The sequence below is a fragment of the Salvelinus alpinus genome, chromosome 5, assembly GCF_045679555.1.
Source record: "Salvelinus alpinus chromosome 5, SLU_Salpinus.1, whole genome shotgun sequence".
Classification (NCBI taxonomy): domain Eukaryota; kingdom Metazoa; phylum Chordata; class Actinopteri; order Salmoniformes; family Salmonidae; genus Salvelinus; species Salvelinus alpinus.
In genome coordinates this window covers 95,672,772-95,689,226 of record NC_092090.1, presented here as the reverse complement: position 1 = coordinate 95,689,226, position 16,455 = coordinate 95,672,772, and the positions used below count along the sequence as shown (strand labels likewise).

Sequence of the window (16,455 nt, the reverse complement as noted above, 5' to 3'; positions counted from 1 at the left end):
GAAGCACCTTTGGAAGCGATTACAGCCTTGAGTCGTATGATGCTTTCAAACTTGGCACACCTGTATTTGGGGAGTTTCTCCCATTCTTCTCTGCAAACCCTCTCAAGGTTTGTCAGGTTGGATGGGGAGCGTCACTGCACAGCTATTTTCAGGTTTCTTCATAGATGTTCGATCGGGTTCAAGTCCGGGTTCTGGCTGGGCCACTCAAGGACATTGAGAGACTTGTCCCGAAGCCACTCCTTGCGTTGTCTTGGCTGTGTGTTAGGGTTGTTGTCCTGTTGGAAGGTGAACCTTCACCCCAGTCTGCGGTCCTGAGCATTCTGGAGCAGATTTTCCTCATGGATCTCACTGTACTTTGCTCCGTTCATCTTTCCCTCGATCCTGACGAGTCTCCCAGTTCCTGCCACTGAAAACATCCCCACAGCATGATACAGCCACCACCATGCTTCACCGTAGGGTTGGTGCCAGGTTTCCTCCAGACGTGACGCTTGGCATTCAGGCCATAGAGTTCAATCTTGGTTTCATCAGACCAGAGAATCTTGTTTCTCATGGTCAGAGAGACTTTAGGTGCCTTTTGGCAAACCCTAAGAGTGCTGTCGTGCATTTTTTACTGAGTAGTGGCTTCCGTCTGGCCACTTTACCATAAAGGCCTGATTGGTGGAGTGCTGCAGAGATGGTCTTCCTTCTGGAATTTTCTCCCATTTCCACAGAGGAGCTCTGTCAGAGTGACCATCGTGTGCTTAGTCGACTCCCTGACCAAGGCCATTCTCCCCTGATTGCTCAGTTTGGCCGGGCAGCCAGCTCTAGTAAGTGTCTTGGTGGTTCCAAACTTCTTCCATTTAAGAATGATGTAGGCCACTGTGTTCTTGGGGACATCTCAAGGATGATCAATGGAAACAAAATGCACCTGAGCTCAATTTCGAGTCTCATAACAAAGGACCTGAATAGTTATATAAATAAGTTATTTCTGTTTTTTATTTTTTATACATTTGCTAAAATGTCTAAACATGTTTTCGCTTTGACATTATGGGGACATTATTGTGATGCCATTATGGGGTATTGTGTATAGATTGACAAGGGGAAAAAAACTATTGTATCAATTTTAGAATATGGCTATAACGTAACAAAATCTTTAAAAAATGGAAGGGGTCTGAATTCTTTCCGAATGCACTTTATTTGTTTGGTTTTGATAGCAGCCCCCCCCCCCCCCCCCCCCCAGCAACACTATGAAATTGCAAAGCAAAGGAGTGAAAGTTTGGAGACACAAGGGGTCCAAAGATTCCGATCTATACTGGTTAATTTATTGTCTGACTTGGCCTCCCTGGAGAGATATACCGTCTAACTAAATAACAAACTGAAAGATTATAATGACATTTGGAAACCATTCCTATCTTGCATTGCCCCTAAGCAACCCCAGACAACATTTAATGTCACCTCCTCCTAATTCACAGCTCCATGGTAACTGGCTTATATATTAGTCTTGTACTTTCCAGTCCTGTCCTGTCTTGTACATTTTTGTCCCGTTTTGGACTTTCTAGTCCTGTCTTGTATTTTCTAGTCCTGTCTTGTACATTTTTGTCCTGTTTTGGACTTTCTAGTCCTGTCTTGTATTTTCTAGTCATGTCTTGTAATTCCTTGTCCTGTCTTGTATTTTCTAGTCCTGTCTTGTATTTTCTAGTCCTGTCTTGTAATTCCTTGTCCTGTCTTGTATTTTCCCGTGTATTGTCCTGACCTTACCAAGGTCACCAGTAACGCCAGTGCCGTTACCAAGGTCACCAGTAACGCCAGTGCCGTTACCAAGGTCACCAGCTGGCATTGCATCTTCTACAAGAACAACCTCCTATGTTTAACCAGGATGCAGAATTTGTCAAACAACATGGCGCCAGTAAACAGTCACTTCTGTGAACATTCCAAAACGCACAACAAACAGAAAGAAAACAGTAGGTAGTAGCACAATAAGGAGCAGACATTTTTATGTTCAAAGTGAAGATACTAGAATACCTCCTCCATTTTTAAAAAGGTTATATCAAAACACTGTTAGCTTCAACTGCCTTAGGAAAAAATAAGGTAGCTTGTACCCCTGTACTCTCATTTCATACTTTAATAACCAGTTTAGCCTTTTTGATCATAATGAATAAGAGTATGGACGGGGGACGGTGGTGATGCCAGATCAGCACTCCCATTCTGAGACTCTTTGTGATACAGGCCCTGATGTCCATTTGCTCATCCTGTTGTGAGGCAAACTGTGTCCTGGTTTTGTCTTGTGTAGGCAGCATGGTGACACAGGACAGCCAGGGTATTGAGGACATAGGCAGCATGGTGACACAGGACAGCCAAGGTATTGAGGGCGTAGGCAGCATGGTGACACAGGACAGCCAAGGTATTGAGGGCGTAGGTAGCATGGTGACACAGGACAGCCAGGGTATTGAGGGCGTAGGCAGCATGGTGACACAGGACAGCCAGGGTATTGAGGGCGTAGGCAGCATGGTGACACAGGACAGCCAGGGTATTGAGGGCGTAGGCAGCATGGTGACACAGGACAGCCAGGGTATTGAGGGTGTAGGCAGCATGGTGACACAGGACAGCCAGGGTATTGAGGACATAGGCAGCATGGTGACACAGGACAGCCAGGGTATTGAGGGCGTAGGCAGCATGGTGACACAGGACAGCCAGGGTATTGAGGGTGTAGGCAGCATGGTGACACAGGACAGCCAGGGTATTGAGGGCGTAGGCAGCATGGTGACACAGGACAGACAGGGTATTGAGGGTGTAGGCAGCATGGTGACACAGGACAGCCAAGGTATTGAGGGCGTAGGCAGCATGGTGACACAGGACAGCCAAGGTATTGAGGGCGTAGGCAGCATGGTGACACAGGACAGCCAGGGTATTGAGGGTGTAGGCAGCATGGTGACACAGGACAGCCAGGGTATTGAGGGCGTAGGCAGCATGGTGACACAGGACAGCCAGGGTATTGAGGGTGTAGGCAGCATGGTGACACAGGACAGCCAGAGTATTGAGGGCGTAGGCAGCATGGTGACACAGGACAGCCAGGGTATTGAGGGCGTAGGCAGCATGGTGACACAGGACAGCCAGGGTATTGAGGGCGTAGGCAGCATGGTGACACAGGACAGCCAAGGTATTGAGGGCGTAGGCAGCATGGTGACACAGGACAGCCAGGGTATTGAGGGTGTAGGCAGCATGGTGACACAGGACAGCCAGGGTATTGACAACATAGGCAGCATGGTGACACAGGACAGCCAAGGTATTGAGGGCGTAGGCAGCATGGTGACACAGGACAGCCAAGGTATTGAGGGCGTAGGCAGCATGGTGACACAGGACAGCCAGGGTATTGAGGGCATAGGCAGCATGGTGACACAGGACAGCCAAGGTATTGAGGGCGTAGGCAGCATGGTGACACAGGACAGCCAGAGTATTGAGGGCGTAGGCAGCATGGTGACACAGGACAGCCAGAGTATTGAGGGCGTAGGCAACACTATGACACAGAACAGCAACCACTCATAACAATTCGCCTCATGAAGATTCAGAGCTTTACTCAGTAATTCTCTTTATCCCCTCCTCTCTTTACTCTCTACATCTTTCTGTCCTCCTACCACTTCCTTCCTTCACTGTGATCTTCAAGCTTGGAGATACACTGCCCAAAAACACTGCCCAAAATCAGCACAATCTTCTTCTACACGCTGTACTTGTTGTATGTGGGTTTACAGCAACAGTATGGTGTCTTCAATGTCTGGAAGATTGCAAAGTACACTGAAGCACATTTTTCCCATAATGCCTGTGACACAAGGCGATGAATCAGGGTTAAAACTATGGCCTACTTGGATGTCAGTCAAGCCACAGTTCTGAAATGGGCTGTTATATACATGCCGTTCTTTTCACAGCTCGCTAGGCTTGTAGGATGCAATGACATCCTTCTCAAGGTTGATGCCTGCGAAGGCCCCTGTATTGTCACCGGCTGTGTAAATTCACCCAGGGACAAGACTTATGGTAAGATAGATGACAGATCCTGTCCCCTTGCCTGCCAGAGACGATGCTATCGCCCACCAAGCGTGTCCTCTGGCTCTCTGATTGAACAACATGGCAAAGGAACACAACAAAATGGGATTATTTCATTTCAAATGATTAGGAGTGCAGTGTGGATGTTGTTGTTGAGAAAGAATTGAGCCAATACCCTTTTCAGCCGCAAATTATTTGGAGAGATGTTTGTTTGTTGTAGATCTTGTATTTAAGAGATCTGAATGGCACTTGTTGGCTCAGTACCTCAACTTGAATCCGACTGCCAAGGCCGAACAGTTCTATCTCCTGTTTACTATTCATTGTGATGTAGATTTGGCGACACAGGCACTAAAATCTATTTTCTAGAACACAACAGAACAGAGCAGAACACCAAAGCCCTAGTTCTGGCAGCGGGTGGAGGCTGGGTACAGGGAGTGGCGGCGGGGGTGGCTGTGGTGGGCATGCACAGTCCCTACAGACTTGTGGGTATAAATACAGAATGGCACGCACCACGGCAAGCCCGTCTGTTAGGCCGTCTGTCAGAATCGAGCCAAATCTCCCATCCTTGCATGCCACAATCTGCTGCTATCAGTTCACCAGCTAAGTTTATTTCTGGATATGGCAACATCAACATGCTGGCCACAGTTTAGCAGACTCCTGTCATTCACATGTTCACAGGTTCAGAGTCCCTCCTCCCTCCTCCCTCCTCCCTCTTAGAATTTGTTTTGCCCGTCTGGAACATAAAAGGGTTCTTTGGCTGTCGCCTTTGTAGAACCTTTTTAGTTCCAAGTAGAACTGTTTTGTGTTCCATGTAGAACCCTTTCCACAGAGGGTTCTACATGGAACCCAAAACAGTTCTACCTGGAACCAAAAAGGATTCTCCTATGTGGACATACGAAGAACCCTTCCGGAACCCGTTTTTCTAAGATACTATGTCTTCGATATGTCTCCTATGACAAGTCTCCTTCTAATTGCCCCTCGTCTATGGTATGCTCTCGCTGACCATCTGACAGCTGCTTCATTAACCAGAGCTCCTCTTTTTCATAGCCCTAATCTGAAAAGTATTTTCAGCACCTAGTTATTTTATCTGCCTTGATTAAAAATATAAATATTTTTGTTGCCTAAGTAGAGCTTCAGAATAAGATAGGTGCAGTGAAATGTGTTGTTTTACAGGGTCAGCCATAGTAGTATGATAGGTGTTGTTTTACAGGGTCAGTCATAGTAGTATGATAGGTGCAGTGAAATGTGCTGTTTTACAGGGTCAGCCATAGTAGTATGATAGGTGCAGTGAAATGTGTTGTTTTACAGCGTCAGCCATAGTAGTATGATAGGTCCAGTGAAATGTGTTGTTTTACAGGGTCAGCCATAGTAGTATGATAGGTGCAGTGAAATGTGTTGTTTTACAGGGTCAGCCATAGTAGTATGATAGGTGTTGTTTTACAGGGTCAACCATAGTAGTATGATAGGTGCAGTGTAATGTGTTGTTTTACAGGGTCAGTCATAGTAGTATGATAGGTGTTGTTTTACAGGGTCAACCATAGTAGTATGATAGGTGCAGTGTAATGTGTTGTTTTACAGGGTCAGTCATAGTAGTATGATAGGTGTTGTTTTACAGGGTCAGCCATAGTAGTATGATAGGTGTTGTTTTACAGGGTCAGTCATAGTAGTATGATAGGTGTTGTTTTACAGGGTCAGTCATAGTAGTATGATAGGTGTTGTTTTACAGGGTCAGTCATAGTAGTATGATAGGTGTTGTTTTACAGGGTCAGTCATAGTAGTATGATAGGTGTTGTTTTACAGGGTCAGTCATAGTAGTATGATAGGTCCAGTGAAATGTGTTGTTTTACAGGGTCAGCCATAGTAGTATGATAGGTCCAGTGAAATGTGTTGTTTTACAGGGTCAGCCATAGTAGTATGATAGGTGCAGTGAAATGTGTTGTTTTACAGGGTCAGCCATAGTAGTATGATAGGTCCAGTGAAATGTGTTGTTTTACAGGGTCAGCCATAGTAGTATGATAGGTCCAGTGAAATGTGTTGTTTTACAGGGTCAGCCATAGTAGTATGATAGGTCCAGTGAAATGTGTTGTTTTACAGGGTCAGCCATAGTAGTACAGTGCCCATGCAGCAAGTTAGGGTTAAGTCCTTGCTCAAGGAAACAGACAGATGTTCCACCTTGATGACTCAGTTATTCAAACAAGCAACAGTTACTGGCCCAACGCTCTAACCACTAGGCTACCTACCACCCCTCCACTCTAACCACTAGGCTACCTGCCTCCCCGCCACTCTAACCGCTAGGCTACCTACCTAGGCTACAAATTAAATGTATTATTGTTATTTATTAATATTCTGTCTTGCTGGACAGGCAAGAGTGCGTGGCAGGGGAGAACGTCCTCAAGCAATTAAGGATAATAATTTGTTCAAGTACTGTGCAATGTCCATGTGAGAAGCCAATTGGTATAAATACAAGAAATGACACATACTCACCAAAATACATATTATGAGTTGCCAAAAAATGTGCCTTGATAGGTCACACCCCCTGCTGAGACTCATCTCTCCATGTGCCAGCAGCAAGTGAGAGGCTGTGTCTGAAATGGTTCCCTATGTACTGCACTACTTTTGACGAGGGCCCATAGGGCTGTAGTGCACTACTTTTGACGAGGGCCCATAGGGCTGTAGTGCACTATATAGGGAACCATTTCAGACGCAGCCAGAGATTATGAGATGAAGGCTTTACTCTTGTCTGTCTTGCAAAAATGACTTTAGGTTTTCTTTCGCTATTAGAACAGGATATTACAGATTACAGTTACACTAGGTAAAAAGTGTGTAGCTTTTGTTGCTTCATTTACCTGATCATATGCAGAATCTTCAGGAGATTGTCGAACCACTCTTTTTGCCGTGCTTTTCGGCCCCTTGCATAAGGCCTATTTAGGCGAGCTAACAAGCCATTTGGAGTCAATCGCTTAAAATTGTATTCATCCTTTATTTAACAAGAGAAATCACATTGAGATTTACATCTCTTGATCAAGTGGGCCCTGGCCAAAAGAGCAGAATACATACAGTTACACATGACACAGCACTACATAAAATATAACAATGAATGGATGTTAAAACAGTGGAAAGTGCATCTAATCACATATGCAATATTCATAACGACCAGTCATTCCCCGGGTTCCAATACGACTGCCAAATCTCCTTTTATCCCATTTGCATTCAAGAAATATTTAGAAATCATTCACATTCTTGTGTGACTGGAATCATAATCGACATGCCCCAGTTCAGAACTGAAGGCTTTCTGAATTGATCCCTATTGAGGGATTTGTTATTGTGCAAGAGAACAGAAGCAATGCAAATACCATTTATTAACATGAACTCTAAGTCAAATAAATACACACGAAATCTAACAAGTATTGTTTTACAGAGAAAGAAATGGGTACAGTTACTGGCATTTATTGACTTACTGCGTCTTATCTTCTGTAGTTATTAATAAGTAACGACATGAAGCGGACTTGGTATCCAAATGCAATCACACGTAATTATGCGCAGCGCCGGGTTTGCAGGGACTTGGCTGATGAGCCATTGACACTGGCAGCCCACAACAAACAAACAGCATCAGTCTGACAAAGTCTGCAGCCTGCCACGGGAGAATTCAGCTCCCAGACACTGTGACACCCTGTCTGTAATCAACATGCAGGATCATTGGTCACATTTCAAATGGCACCCTATTCCCTACATAAAATAGTGCACTACTTTTTTTACCAGAGCCCTATGGGCTACTGTATAGGGTTTATGGTGCCAGGCCTCTGTCTCATGGGAGGGGATGGAAGTGGTGTAAAGTACGTAAGGAAAAATACTTTAAAGTACTACTTAAGTCGTTTTTTTTGGAGTATCTTTAATTTACTATTTTATATTTTTGAATACTTTTACTTTTAGTTCACTAAGTATATTTAAAAACAAAATACTTTTAGACTTTTACTCAAGTCGAATTTTACTGGGTGACTTTCACTTTTACTTGAGTCATTTTCTATGGAGGTATTTTTACTTTTACTCCAGTATGAGAATTGAGTACTTTTTCCACCACTGGGGAATGGGTGGATAACTACCACCCCCATGATGGCAGTTGACTTATTAATAGATCCAGCTATAGGATAACACAGTAGCACCTGATTCACTCAACCAGGGCATGAATTTGAGCAATGGAAGGGAATGAGAAAAGATTCCAAGATTCTGCCAACAGACCATCTTACAGTATAATGTACCTGCTCACCTCAACGAATCCCAGCGGTTTAGTAGTCACCTGAACTAATGTTGCCTTTTCAAGCTTGTGCCTCTACTAGCAGGCACATTCAGTATTCTCTCAATGCAGCCTCACTGCGCCTTTTAGCAGATGTTGAGACTAATTGCTCTATTAGCTTCTGGATGTGCAGGGAGAATAATCAAGCTTTGATCTTCTCTTGCTCCCTGCCTCCCCCCTGTTTTACATGGCTCCCAAAGGGGCTGTTTCATCCATACATTTCCCACCCTCCCTCCGTTTGAGAATGAGCGTTTGTCTTCGTTTTATTTCTGTATGGTTGGGGGGGGGGGGGTTCAAAAGAGTGTGGCAGGGATAGCTGATCTGAAACCAGTGCTTAGAGATGTTTTTACTTTCCTGCACTTGTTCCCCTCTGAATGAGTATCTCATTTGTTCCGTAATGAGTGTAGACACCGTATACTGTGCAAGGTAAAGGAGCTTCCATTCAAATAGCCCCCTGATTGAGCCACAGAGAGAGGTGTTAAGGAATTCCTCCTAGTTCCACTCTCCACTTTGCTCAGGGACGAGGATAAAGGGATGATGTGTGAATGGGTCCATCCTCTGTCCACTAACTTCAGCACATCTACTGAGCTTCAGCACAGAAGCCGTTGTCATAGTGTTGCTGTTAGGTGGCTATATCATTATTTCTTCTTCTTCAGTGTCATCATGTGCAATACTGCTCGTTCTGTGGAAGAAATCATTAGTGTGCCAACAGCCTCTGTTTTCCACCTCGTGGATAAAACAACAGGTGCTGGACCTGGTGGGTGGTGGTGCTGGACCTGGTGGGTGGTGGTGCTGGACCTGGTGGGTGGTGGTGCTGGACCTGGTGGGTGGTGGTGCTGGACCTGGTGGGTGGTGGTGCTGGACCTGGTGGGTGGTGGTGCTGGGCCTGGTGGGGGTGGTGCTGGGCCTGGTGGGGGTGGTGCTGGACCTGGTGGGGGTGGTGCTGGACCTGGTGGGTGGTGGTGCTGGACCTGGTGGGTGGTGGTGCTGGGCCTGGTGGGTGGTGGTGCTGGGCCTGGTGGGTGGTGGTGCTGGACCTGGTGGGGGGTGGTGGTGCTGGACCTGGTGGGGGGTGGTGGTGCTGGACCTGGTGGGGGGTGGTGGTGCTGGACCTGGTGGGTGGTGGTGCTGGACCTGGTGGGTGGTGGTGCTGGACCTGGTGGGTGGTGGTGCTGGACCTGGTGGGGGTGGTGCTGGGCCTGATTGGGGTGGTGCTGGGCCTGGTTGGGTTGGTGCTGGACCTGGTGGAGGTGCTGGACCTGGTGGTGGTGCTGAGCCTGGTGGTGGAGGTGCTGGGCCTGGTGGTGGAGGTGCTGGGCCTGGTGGTGGAGGTGCTGGGCCTGGTGGTGGAGGTGCTGGGCCTGGTGGTGGAGGTGCTGGAAATGGTGGGGGAGGTGCTGGGCCTGGTGGGGGTGGTGCTGGGCCTGGTGGGGGTGGTGCTGGACCTGGTGGGGGTGGTGCTGGACCTGGTGGGGGTGGTCCTGGGCCTGGTGGGGGTGGTGCTGGGCCTGGTGGAGGTGCTGGGCATGGTGGTGGTGCTGAGCCTGGTGGTGGTGGTGCTGGGCCTGGTGGAGGTGCTGGGCATGGTGGTCGCGGTGGGTCTGGTGGAGGTGCTGGGTATAATGGTGGTGCTGGGCCTGGTGGTGGTGGTGCTGGGCATGGTGAAGGTGCTGGACCTGGTGGTGGTGCTGGACCTGGTGGAGGTGCTGGACCTGGTGGTGGTGCTGGACCTGGTGGAGGTGGAGGTGCTGGACCTGGTGGAGGTGGAGGTGCTGGACCTGGTGGAGGTGCTGGGCCTGGTGGTCGTGGTGGGGCTGGTGGTCGTGGTGGTGCTGGGTCTGGTGGTCGTGGTGGGGCTGGTGGAGGTGCTGGACCTGGTGGAGGTGCTGGGCCTGGTGGTCGTGGTGGGGCTGGTGGTCGTGGTGGTGCTGGGTCTGGTGGTCGTGGTGGGGCTGGTGGAGGTGCTGGACCTGGTGGAGGTGCTGGGCCTGGTGGTCGTGGTGGGGCTGGTGGTCGTGGTGGTGCTGGGTCTGGTGGTGGTGGTGGGCCTGGTGGTGGTCGTGGTGGGTCTGGTGTTGGTGCTGGGCCTGGTGGGGGTGCTGGACCTGGTAGAGGTGCGGGGCCTGGTGGTCGTGGTGGTGCTGGTGGAGGTGCTGGGCCTGGTGGTCGTGGTGGTGCTGGTGGAGGTGCGGGGCCTGGTGGTCGTGGAGGTGCTGGACCTGGTGGAGGTGCTGGGCCTGGTGGTTGTGGTGGTGCTGGTGGAGGTGCGGGGCCTGGTGGTCGTGGTGGTGCTGGTGGTGGTGCGGGGCCTGGTGGACCTGGTGGTGGTGCTGGGCCTGGTGGTGGTGCTGGTGGAGGTGCTGGGCCTGGTGGTCGTGGTGGACCTGGTGGTGGTGCGGGGCCTGGTGTTCGTGGTGGTGCTGGTGGAGGTGCTGGGCCTGGTGGTGGACCTGGTGGTGGTGGTGGACCTGGTGGTGGTGGTGGACCTGGTGGTGGTGGTGGACCTGGTGGTGGTGGTGGACCTGGTGTAGGTGCTGGGCCTGGTGGTGGGCCTGTTGGTGGACCTGGTGGTCGTGGTGGTGCTGGTGGAGGTGCGGGGCCTGGTGGTCGTGGAGGTGCTGGACCTGGTGGAGGTGCTGGGCCTGGTGGTCGTGGTGGTGCTGGTGGAGGTGCGGGGCCTGGTGGTCGTGGTGGTGCTGGTGGTGGTGCGGGGCCTGGTGGACCTGGTGGTGGTGCTGGGCATGGTGGTGGACCTGGTGGTGGTGCTGGACCTGGTGGTCGTGGTGCTGGGCCTGGTGGTCGTGGTGGGCCTGGTGGTGGTGCTGGGCCTGGTGGTGGTGCTGGACCTGGTGGTCGTGGTGCTGGGCCTGGTGGTCATTGTGGGCCTGGTGGTGGTGCTGGACCTGGTGGTGGTGGTGCTGGGCCTGGTGGTCGTGGTGGGCCTGGTGGTGATTTGTGTCAGGGAGAGAGGGGTGGGCAGGCCAGGGGTCAGCAGGGGTGGTCAGCAGCTATAGTGCTGTGTGGTCATTTATCAGTGTGGGGTCAGGCTTCTGTGGAAGACTCTGGGCTGCTCCTGCTCCTCCCTGGTGGCCCTCAGGCTCTTTCGACCCTGCCGGTCCTTGGCTGTGGCAGGAAATGGATCACTGTCTTCGCCCTGGCCTCTTTTGACAGCAGGGCCACACTAATAGAGGGAGATAACTGAGGGTAGCCTTGGTATCAACACCAGTCACGTCTAAGACCACTCCTAACTGATTGTCATTACTTTTTTGTAAATCTAGAACTAAGGTATCAAGGTGCTAGGATCCAACAGATCTCTCTATTCTGTCCCTATTATACAACTGAAAGGGCTTTGGTGTTCTGATGGAGCTATGCAGTGTCATTTTTACTAAAGATTACCGCATCAACTTTTACATTTGACCAAATTCTGTCCGTCAGACGATCAAGAGCAGGGCTCAACCTGTGAAGTAAAAACAGTTGGTTTCCCAGGTCCCAGGGGAGATACACAATCAATCAAATCTATTTATGAAGCCCTTTTTACATCAGCCAATGTCACAAAGTGCTGTACAGAAACCCAGCCTAAAACCCCAAACAGCAAGCAATGCAGATGTAGAAGCACAGTGGCTAGGAAAAACTCCCTAGAAAGACCAGGACATAGGAAGAAACCTAGAGAGGAACCAGGCTATGAGGGGTGTCCTGTCCTCTTCTGGCTGTACCGGGTGGAGATTATAACAGAACATGACCAAGATGTTCAAATATTCATAATAATCACAGTGGATGTCGAGGCTGCAACAGGTCAGCACCTCAGGAGTAAATGTCAGTTGGCTTTTCATAGCCGATCATTCAGAGTTAGAGACAGCAGGTGTGGTAGAGAGAGAGTCCAAAACAGCAGGTCCGGGACAAGGTAGCACGTCCAGTGAACAGGTCAGGGTTCCATAGTCGCAGGCAGAACAGGTTGAAACTGGAGCAGCAGCACGACCAGGTGGACTGGGGACAGCAAGGAGTCATCAGGCCATGTAGTCGTGAGGCATGGTCTTCGGGCTCAGGTCCTCTGAGAGAAGAGAGAGAAAAAGAGAGAGAGAGAATTAGAGGGGGCATACTTAAATTCACACAGGACACCAGATAAGACATGAGAAATACTCCAGATATAACAGACTGACCCTAGCCCCCCCCCGACACATAAACTCTTGCAGCATAAATACTGGAGGCTGAGACAGGAGGGGTCGGGAGACACTGTGACACTCCCGGACAGGGCCAAACAGGCAGGATATAATGCACGAGCTACAGCTGGTTTACTTTTCCCATAGTTTGACCGGCAAAACCCAAATGAAGAAGCACAGGCAACATAATTAAATTGACTTTGCTGTCAACACATGAAAGTGAATGGTCCCCCTGTGTTTTTTATTCTTTAAGGCTGACAGGAATGATAAGCCTGATGTTCTGAGCCCAGGTGATCAAAGTCTTGTTTATTCCAGGAACTACAGGAACTAAGCTGCAGAGAAAGAGCGCTCCTCTGTCGTCGCTCCCAAAGTAAAAAAATAAATAAAGGAATAATTTTATTCAGTGTAGGATTTCACTGATCTTCTGTCAGAATATGCATTGTGTGGGGAAAGGTGTGGCAATTACACGTCCAGTAGCACTGACAATGAGACCTAACACAAGACCAAGGCTTGTACTAATATGCATACTGTACAATGCACATGTCATCATGTACGAGGCTCACTAGCCGCTATCAAGCAGGTCATCATGTACGAGGCTCGCTGGCCGCTATCAAGCAGGTCATCATGTACGAGGCTCGCTGGCCGCTATCAAGCAGGTCATCATGGACGAGGCTCGGTGGCCGTTATCAAGCAGGTCATCATGTACGAGGCTCGGTGGCTGTTATCAAGCAGGTCATCCTTTATTGGGTCAGAAATGATCTGTGTGTAACGGTGACAACAAGCATGCTAGAAATGTCATTCACAAGCAATTGTGCAGTGGTATATAACTTTTATTATAACTATTAACTACTGTACAAATGTGTGTTCTCCTGTTCTCCAGATTATTTTATGCTTTAGTGAGGAGAAGAACGGCAAGGCAGCTAGGAGATGAACGGCCAGGCAGCTAGGAGATGAACGGCCAGACAGCGAGGAGAAGAACGGCCAGGCAGCTAGGAGATGAACGGCCAGGCAGCGAGGAGAAGAACGGCCAGACAGCGAGGAGAAGAACGGCCAGACAGCGAGGAGAAGAACGGCCAGACAGCGAGGAGAAGAACGGCCAGGCAGCTAGGAGATGAACGGCCAGACAGCGAGGAGATGAACGGCCAGGCAGCTAGGAGATGAACGGCCAGACAGCGAGGAGAAGAACGGCCAGGCAGCTAGGAGATGAACGGCCAGGCAGCTAGGAGATGAACGGCCAGGCAGCTAGGAGATGAACGGCCAGGCAGCGAGGAGAAGAACGGCCAGGCAGCGAGGAGAAGAACGGCCAGGCAGCTAGGAGATGAACGGCCAGGCAGCTAGGAGATGAACGGCCAGACAGCGAGGAGAAGAACGGCCAGGCAGCTAGGAGATGAACGGCCAGGCAGCTAGGAGATGAACGGCCAGGCAGCTAGGAGATGAACGGCCAGACAGCGAGGAGATGAACGGCCAGGCAGCTAGGAGATGAACGGCCAGGCAGCTAGGAGATGAACGGCCAGGCAGCTAGGAGAGGAACGGCCAGGCAGCTAGGAGAGGAACGGCCAGACAGCGAGGAGAAGAACGGCCAGGCAGCGAGGAGAAGAACGGCCAGGCAGCTAGGAGATGAACGGCCAGGCAGCTAGGAGATGAACGGCCAGACAGCGAGGAGATGAACGGCCAGGCAGCGAGGAGAAGAACGGCCAGGCAGCTAGGAGATGAACGGCCAGACAGCGAGGAGAAGAACGGCCAGGCAGCTAGGAGATGAACGGCCAGGCAGCTAGGAGATGAACGGCCAGGCAGCTAGGAGATGAACGGCCAGACAGCGAGGAGATGAACGGCCAGGCAGCGAGGAGAAGAACGGCCAGGCAGCTAGGAGATGAACGGCCAGGCAGCTAGGAGATGAACGGCCAGACAGCGAGGAGAAGAACGGCCAGGCAGCTAGGAGATGAACGGCCAGGCAGCTAGGAGATGAACGGCCAGGCAGCTAGGAGATGAACGGCCAGACAGCGAGGAGATGAACGGCCAGGCAGCTAGGAGATGAACGGCCAGGCAGCTAGGAGATGAACGGCCAGGCAGCTAGGAGATGAACGGCCAGGCAGCTAGGAGATGAACGGCCAGACAGCGAGGAGAAGAACGGCCAGGCAGCTAGGAGATGAACGGCCAGGCAGCTAGGAGATGAACGGCCAGGCAGCTAGGAGATGAACGGCCAGACAGCGAGGAGATGAACGGCCAGGCAGCGAGGAGAAGAACGGCCAGGCAGCTAGGAGATGAACGGCCAGGCAGCTAGGAGATGAACGGCCAGACAGCGAGGAGATGAACGGCCAGACAGCGAGGAGAAGAACGGCCAGACAGCGAGGAGAAGAACGGCCAGGCAGCGAGGAGAAGAACGGCCAGACAGCGAGGAGAAGAACGGCCAGACAGCGAGGAGAAGAACGGCCAGGCAGCTAGGAGATGAACGGCCAGGCAGCGAGGAGAAGAACGGCCAGGCAGCGAGGAGAAGAACGGCCAGGCAGCGAGGAGAAGAACGGCCAGACAGCGAGGAGATGAACGGCCAGGCAGCTAGGAGATGAACGGCCAGACAGCGAGGAGAAGAACGGCCAGGCAGCTAGGAGAAGAACGGCCAGGCAGCGAGGAGAAGAACGGCCAGGCAGCTAGGAGATGAACGGCCAGGCAGCGAGGAGAAGAACGGCCAGGCAGCTAGGAGAAGAACGGCCAGGCAGCTAGGAGATGAACGGCCAGACAGCGAGGAGATGAACGGCCAGACAGCGAGGAGAAGAACGGCCAGACAGCTAGGAGATGAACGGCCAGGCAGCTAGGAGATGAACGGCCAGGCAGCTAGGAGATGAACGGCCAGGCAGCTAGGAGAAGAACGGCCAGGCAGCTAGGAGATGAACGGCCAGGCAGCGATGAGAAGAACGGCCAGGCAGCTAGGAGATGAACGGCCAGGCAGCGAGGAGAAGAACGGCCAGGCAGCGAGGAGAAGAACGGCCAGGCAGCGAGGAGAAGAACGGCCAGGCAGCTAGGAGATGAACGGCCAGGCAGCGAGGAGAAGAACGGCCAGACAGCGAGGAGAAGAACGGCCAGGCAGCTAGGAGATGAACGGCCAGGCAGCGAGGAGAAGAACGGCCAGGCAGCGAGGAGAAGAACGGCCAGGCAGCGAGGAGAAGAACGGCCAGGCAGCGAGGAGATGAACGGCCAGGCAGCGAGGAGAAGAACGGCCAGGCAGCTAGGAGATGAACGGCCAGGCAGCGAGGAGAAGAACGGCCAGGCAGCGAGGAGAAGAACGGCCAGACAGCGAGGAGAAGAACGGCCAGACAGCGAGGAGAAGAACGGCCAGGCAGCTAGGAGATGAACGGCCAGGCAGCGAGGAGAAGAACGGCCAGGCAGCGAGGAGAAGAACGGCCAGACAGCGAGGAGAAGAACGGCCAGGCAGCGAGGAGAAGAACGGCCAGGCAGCGAGGAGAAGAACGGCCAGGCAGCTAGGAGATGAACGGCCAGGCAGCGAGGAGAAGAACGGCCAGGCAGCTAGGAGAAGAACGGCCAGGCAGCTAGGAGATGAACGGCCAGACAGCGAGGAGATGAACGGCCAGACAGCGAGGAGAAGAACGGCCAGACAGCTAGGAGATGAACGGCCAGGCAGCTAGGAGATGAACGGCCAGGCAGCTAGGAGATGAACGGCCAGGCAGCTAGGAGAAGAACGGCCAGGCAGCTAGGAGATGAACGGCCAGGCAGCGATGAGAAGAACGGCCAGGCAGCTAGGAGATGAACGGCCAGGCAGCGAGGAGAAGAACGGCCAGGCAGTGAAGAGGGTAGAAAGCAGAATGACCTAGTAACTGAGAAAAGCTCTGGAACAATAGAATTGTAGGAGGAACCTTGAGAGGTTTTTCTCTCTGTGGTCTTTGTCGTTTTCTGTTCTTTTGACTCCAGTTATGTTGAGACGTTGAGCATTGCAAGCTGCAGTCATGTTGAAGGTGTCCGCCCCAATAGAAGTTGTCATTC

The 16,455-nt window shown here is 51.3% G+C and overlaps 1 protein-coding gene across 1 annotated transcript; it reads left to right on the top strand.

Annotated features, from left to right (window-relative positions):
- Window positions 1–15,689: 15,689 nt before the first annotated feature.
- LOC139575373 (octapeptide-repeat protein T2-like) lies at window positions 15,690–16,100 on the top strand. Its single transcript, XM_071400288.1, has one exon. The coding sequence runs from the start codon at window positions 15,690–15,692 to the stop codon at window positions 16,098–16,100; it is 411 nt and encodes a 136-aa protein (XP_071256389.1).
- Window positions 16,101–16,455: the final 355 nt, after the last annotated feature.

Bases quoted from the DNA above. Each gene is read 5' to 3' on its own strand.
- LOC139575373 (XM_071400288.1), top strand. From the start codon at position 15,690: ATGAACGGCCAGGCAGCGAGGAGAAGAACGGCCAGGCAGCGAGGAGAA.